Below are 6,772 nucleotides of genomic sequence, written 5' to 3' on the forward strand. Positions count from 1 at the left end.
CTAATCTAGTTTTACATATAAAGGGCATAGATTATTGTTTGAGCCGTCTCATATAAATGTTATATGCTTAAACGATAAAGTCCAAGGAATATGTGATTGGGAGAATGTAATCTAATAAAGTTTGATTCATGAGACCATTCTTTCGTAGATGATCGGATCATATTTATATATATTTTTATTTCGAATTCACTCGTCTTTTCTTAGTTAGTTTCTTTTATTTTTGAGCTATTTACGTTATTTTTGTGTTTATAGGATTTGTTATGCAAAGAAAATAAAAATAGAACAAGTGAAATTTTATGTAATAAATTCGTCAAACTGTCTGTGTAGATCAGCTTTTAAATAAAATTAATTAAAAAAATAATAATAATGATAAATCATGATGATGTTTGAAACATCATAATGATTCATGTTTTGTGGCAGGAAGAAAGGCATAACAATGGAATAAAAATAGGAGGAAAGTGAGAGACTCACGGGGTTGAAAGGCAGAAAAGAAAGAAAACAGAAATAAATAGTGGGAGACAGCTACGGATCCAAGGGAAAAAGGCAGCAAGGCTGCCAGAAAGAAAAGAATAAAAGAAAGCTGCCTTGCAGCACACCAAGGAGAAGAAAAAGGGGGAGCTGCCTTTGGGCAGCTCGCAGAGACGCAAGGGACAGGGTGAGCACAGGGAGCTGCCCTTTTGGGCAGCGTGAGAGTTTTGAGAACCAGCGTGGGAAAGGACAACAGGCACGGGATTGGAAGGCATGCAGAGGAATATATACGGGACAGCCAAGAGAGGGTCAGAGAAGAAAAAGCTGCCCTTGCAGCCTTGAAAAACAGAAAGCTTGCGCGGACGGGAGGAGAGAGTAGCGCGGATGGGAGGAGGACAGAGACAACGTCAGGTGGACAGAAGCTGCAAGCCTTCTCTCTCTCGGTTAAATCTTTCCAACTTATGTTTTACTTTCGGTTTAATTTTTCCAAACTTCTCTTTTATTTCTGTTTTTAATAATGTGTAATTAAATTTATGTTGGTTAGAGGTTAATTCGAAACCATGATTATATTTGTAATATGAATTGATTACCTTCAGTTGTGATTTATAAGTTGTGAATTCAATTTACTTATCCGTTCGTATAAAAACTGATTTGTGTATGTTGGTTGAGAGTGCACGCTTAATTTACATGCATGAATTTGATGCTAGAATATAAGTGAATTTCACCTAATCGTTATGTTGGTTAGAGGTTAATTCGAAACCATGATTATATTTGTAATATGAATTGATTACCTTCAGTTGTGATTTATAAGTTGTGAATTCAATTTACTTATCCGTTCGTATAAAAACTGATTTGTGTATGTTGGTTGAGAGTGCACGCTTAATTTACATGCATGAATTTGATGCTAGAATATAAGTGAATTTCACCTAATCGTTATGAACTTATTTTCACAAGTAGTAAAGGTTGCTAGTCACAATCACGTTAAGTAAATTCTTGGCAAGAGTATCATGCTTTTCATAGTTACGAATGCCTCGTCAATGCTTATAGTTTTCACAAAGTTTAATGATCTTTGATTGTATCTCTATTGTGCTTTTCACGTAGGGGACTTTTGAAGAATGTTTTGAATTGTGTATGCGTTTTCCCGTCCAATTCAATAACTTAAGGAAAACTTGAAGATTAAAAAAGTGCTGTTCACGGTTAATCTGGAGTATTGAAATTTACAATTTATTAAAAGAACAACTGGAAATCATTTTGTATGCAAGTATAACATGTGTGGAGAAGAACCCTCTAGCTAGTCCGTCATTTATCATTTCACCTTAATTTCATGTTTTTGTCAATTCTGTAATTTAATTAAGTTTAATTTATTTTTCATCAAAACCAAACACCCATCCATTATTAAATTATATTATTTATTTAGTTTTCTTTATTGTTAGTCTTTTAATTTAATTTCCGTCCATTTCAGTTCCTAGTGTTTAATTTAATTGTTTTCATTATTTTGAGTCATTTTAAGTGTGTTTCGAGTTATTAGAGTTTTTAGCCTAGTTTTGTGTCCTTGAGTCTTGTTTAATATTTTTAAATTAATTTAGAATAGATTAGCAATCCCTCCTAATCCCCGGCCTAGAACGATACCCTACTTACATCTATACTACAATTGTCAACAAGAGGGTTTAATTTGTGTGTTAAGTAATTCACGCATCAAATTTTGGCGCCGTTGCCGGGGATTAGTAACTTTGCTAATCCTTTTATTTTTGTTTTTGTTTATGTTTATATTGGTGTTTGTGTATTTTACTTTTGATATTTGATTTATTTTTCTTTCTTTGATTTTAGGTTCAAATGGAGCCGAGAGAAATTTAAAGGAAAGATGCGTCCGGCTAAAGACGTTAAATCAAGCGCTTCTTGGGAGGCAACCCAAGCATTCAACGAAGGGAGACTTTGGAATCACTAACCCAATCAGCTTTGCATTCTTCCACCCTTATCTTTACTGCTTTCATTTTGTTTTGTTTAGTTAGTTGTGTTATTTGGTTGATTTCTGTGAGTTTGTGTTATTTAGTTTAAGTGTGGGGGAAGATTAACCAAAGTCTCTTTACATTAATTTACATAAAAAAAAAAAAAAAAAAAAAAAAAAAAAAAAGGATAAAATTTAAAATTAATGATAAAAAAAAAAAAAAAAAAAAAAAAAAAAAAAAAAAAGTACAAATATTTTACAATGATGTAAACTAATAGTATTCATTGGTCGGGTGGTGCTTCAGTAGTAGGCGGGGCTTCAGCAGTCGGCGGGGCCACAGAAGGAGGAGGCGGCAGAGGTTGATCAGTTGGAGCTTCACTACGCGGTGCCGCCCCAGAAGACGAAGGCAGATGCGGTTGGAACAAACCCACAAACCTCCGATGATCAAGTAAAATTTGACCATCGGTGTCCTGCATCTGGTCAATCTTCCTCTTCATGCTGGTGGCATAGCTGTGTGCGAGCTTGTGCAATTCCTTATTCTCATGCTTGAGCCCTTTAATCTCTTGCTTGAGACTCTGTATTTCAGCCACCAAGGATTCAACGTGACGGGTTCGGGCATATAGGCGTTGGGCCATGTTGGATACGGAACCCGCACACTGCACACTGAGAGCCAGAGACTCCTTGACCGCCAATTCATCAGACCGCCTTGCGAGCAGTCTGTTATCTCTGGGAGTGACAAGGTTTCGGGCCACCACCGCAGCGGTCATGTCATTTTTCATCATCGAATCCCCCACGGTAAGGGGACCGGTAGGGGATATGAAGGATGGCCGCCATATGTTGTCTGGTGAAGGCGGAGCTGCCTCTTCACCAATGTTCAAGTCAAAACGACGATCAGAAGGGCCAGACATTTTTCAGAGGTGGTAAAGAAAGAAGAGAGTCGGAATGATCAAGATTAAACAAGTGCAAGAAGGGAGTGTTTACAGGAGGGTACTCAAGTGTGTTGTGGAACAAGCTTAACGTCTCTATAAAAAGGAAGAAATCAAAGAGGCGCTCCTCAGAGAAGCGTCCTCTCGCAAATCGAAGAGTCGGGGCTCCGTTCTCAAACGTCTGATTCTTTTCTCAAAAGAGGAGTTTCCTTTCTCAAAAGCCGGATTCTTTTCTCAAAAGAGGCGTTTCATTTCTTAAAGGCTGGGCTTGCTCAGAAACCACGAGCCGAACCCCGGATTTCAAAAGATCAATTTGTCCAGACGTGTCGTCACTTGTCACACGCAAATTGCTTTGCGGAAATCTCGGGCAATTTGTCGAAGCACCAATTCAGAAATCGAAGAGGGAAATTCAACAGTCAAAGACACGCTAGCTTTCTCAAAAGCTGGGCTTCAACCCACGGGAAAATCTTCTTTTCCAGATTTATCCGCACGTGTCACATGCTACCTCTACAATCGACGATGCTCAGAGCTCGAAGCGCCGATTACAGATATCAATGAGGAATCAGCTTTGCGGAAATTACGGGCAGCTTTGTCAGAAAGCGCGTAATTTGTATTCTTCACCCATCCACCGGCTGCCGACAATGAGTGAGAGAACAGTTCCGGTTGTGAAGACAAGTCCTATAAGTTTCTACCTTCGCCTTCCACAGCAAAAGCACACTCTCTCAGCACACCCTCTCAACACCTCTTCATCTCCGAAAATGCATTCCCAAAGAATCCTCTCGAGTCACTCTGTGTTCCTCATTCCTTGGGATACTCCAGCGAACAACCCATTCAAAGCAAAAGTATTTCATATCATAAAGGTTGAAAGCAAGAGTATCTCATATCATGCTTTCTCCATGTCCTTCTCCTTGTCTTTGTTTTCCGACAAGGAGAAAGAGAGCAATCAGCCAGCATTTGGTATCAATCTTCCAATCTGGAGCCAACTGCCTGGAACCCTTTCCTGATTGCTTACCTAGCCTTGCTCTCGAGTACTCATCTTCTTCATCTTATGCTTCCGTTTTGTCTACCACATCTACTTGGGGGACAAGTAAGGGAGGTGAAAATGAGACCTCGAAGCATGTGGAGACAATTCAGCTAGGGACAAGGAGAAAGAAAGCAAGAGGTGGGCACTTGGAAAGATTGAAGAAAGAAATAAGGACCAACACCTTTCCCTCGTGCCTGCCCGTTGTGCAGAAGAAACAAGCAGAGAAGAATGCAGCTTGCACAATCATCCCAGCGGAAGGAGTCCGAACTGAGGAACTAGAGAAGCTGCCACATCTGCTTGGAGAACAAATAAGGAACTGCAACATAACCAAAGAGCAAAGCTTCGCCGTACAATATCATAAAATCATCACTTGCAAGTGAAAAGCTAAGTGTCACCCTGTTCAAGAGGAAAGCTGTGGAAAGTCAACAAGCACGACCAATGATTATTTATTAGTTTTATTCATTATCTTTTATCGTAATTTTCAATTTTTCGTTTGCAATTTTTTTTAATTAATTTTCTTGCGTACTTAACTGAATTTTTCCTTTTCTTTGCAGGAACTTTTGGTTATTTCCACCCTTGAAGTTGATTGCAGAATTTTAGCTTGGGGGTCATCGCTTGATTTTACTGCAAATTAGGGAAGTTTTCAGTCCAATTGCGTTATTTTGTTTCTTATTATTTATTTATTTTATTTTATTTTTTTATTTGCATTATAGTGTTTTCTGACATTGGGGACAATGTCCAGTTTAAGTGTGGGGGTAGAAATCTCCAGAATTTCATTTGTTTCTGTGTTGCTGTTTTTTGTGTTCTTAATTAGTTTTGTTTTCTTTTAAAAAAAAAAAAAAAAAAAAAAAAAAAAAAAATTTAAATAAAAAATAAAAAATAAAAAATCGGAAAATTTAAAAATCTAAAAATATTGTCTTGTTTCCCTTATTGTTTTGAATTAGATTTTTGTTAGTTTCCCGACCCAATGATATAATTAGATCAAATTTGAATCACGATTATCAAGAACTTAGTTAACATGTGTTTTATGAAATTCCTAATTCTCTTGTTAGTTTTGTACATGTTTGATCATCTTTGAAAAACCAAATGCACATAGCCTTGTTAATGTGAAACTAAAGTATGACTTAAAGCTTCATATGTGAATTTAGTGACCATATACATCCTATGTGAGTTTTTGAGCCGATTGAAAGTGTGTGCATTTTTCATACACTCCTATTCTTTCATGTGTGATGAACTTATGTGAGATACATCTCTAGAACTTGCGTAACGATCTTTCGAAATGTTTGTCATCGATTGCATGAACTTGGAAATGATAGAGGCATTAGGTTTACCACTATGGCCCAAAGAACCATGTTTCCCAAAGAAAATTGATATCATTAGATTGCCAATTTGAGCCGTGTATGTTGAGCCTTTTATTTCTTATCACCAGATATGTCTACCCTTATACCTGAAACATTTTTCCTTACCCTTTCCAAGCGAGCAATGTGAGATTGTCTTATGAGAAATGTTTGTAAAGTACTTTGAAGGTGTTTGGCAAAAAAAAAAAAAAAAAAAAAAAAATAAGTGTGGGGGTATTTCATGTTTGTGATTATAAAAAAAAAAAAAAAAAAAAAAAAAGAGAAGAAAAGAAAAAGAAAAAGAAAGATTGTATAAAAAGAAAATAAAAAGTTTTTAAAGTTCAGTTTAAGAGTATGGTTGGAGGTGCTAGAAGAATTGCTGGAGAGCTTGAGTTCTTATAAATCTAAAGAAAAGAATTGCTTGAAAATGTAGCTTGGAACTTGTGTTTTCCTATTCTTTCATTTCAATAACCCTCTCCTTAAACCTCATTACGTCCAATAAAAGTCCTCTTGATTTAAGTTTTGCAATTATGATTGTGGAGATGAGATCTTTATGCAAGCTTATGGTAGAAATTTCACATTTGATTCTTTGAGCGAAACACATTAAAACTAAACACATGTGTGATTGAGTGCATATCCCGTGAGAAGGTCACTAGTTTGCATATGATGATTTTAAAAATAAAAACTTGAAATTGCATTAGCATGGCTATCTCACACACTACACTTCAAGGATGATTTAAAGATTACTGCTAATATTTGAATAAGGAAGATGAACTTGGATTAGTTCCTTGATGCGAGCTATGGTTCTTGATGATTTGTTTTCTTGAATGAAATTCTATGAGGGTCACATAGGGGGAAGCTAATGTTTTTCTTGTTACTTCGTGTTCTTGTTTTCTTTGTTTTGCTCGAGGACTAGCAAAAACTAAGTGTGGGGGTATTTGATCGGATCATATTTATATATATTTTTATTTCGAATTCACTCGTCTTTTCTTAGTTAGTTTCTTTTATTTTTGAGCTATTTACGTTATTTTTGTGTTTATAGGATTTGTTATGCAAAGAAAATAAAAATAGA

At 36.4% G+C, this 6,772-nt stretch overlaps 1 protein-coding gene across 1 annotated transcript; it reads right to left on the minus strand.

Annotated features, from left to right (window-relative positions):
- Window positions 1–597: 597 nt before the first annotated feature.
- LOC139197012 (uncharacterized) lies at window positions 598–5,843 on the minus strand. The gene is made up of 2 exons (XM_070823462.1): window positions 1,395–5,843; window positions 598–1,193 (listed from the first exon to the last, which is right to left on the minus strand). The coding sequence occupies exon 1, from the start codon at window positions 3,319–3,321 to the stop codon at window positions 2,695–2,697; it is 627 nt and encodes a 208-aa protein (XP_070679563.1). The 5' UTR covers window positions 3,322–5,843; the 3' UTR covers window positions 598–1,193; window positions 1,395–2,694.
- Between the last annotated feature and the right edge of the window lie 929 nt (window positions 5,844–6,772).

This window comes from Malus domestica, chromosome 06, assembly GCF_042453785.1.
Source record: "Malus domestica chromosome 06, GDT2T_hap1".
NCBI classification, from domain to species: Eukaryota; Viridiplantae; Streptophyta; class Magnoliopsida; order Rosales; family Rosaceae; genus Malus; species Malus domestica.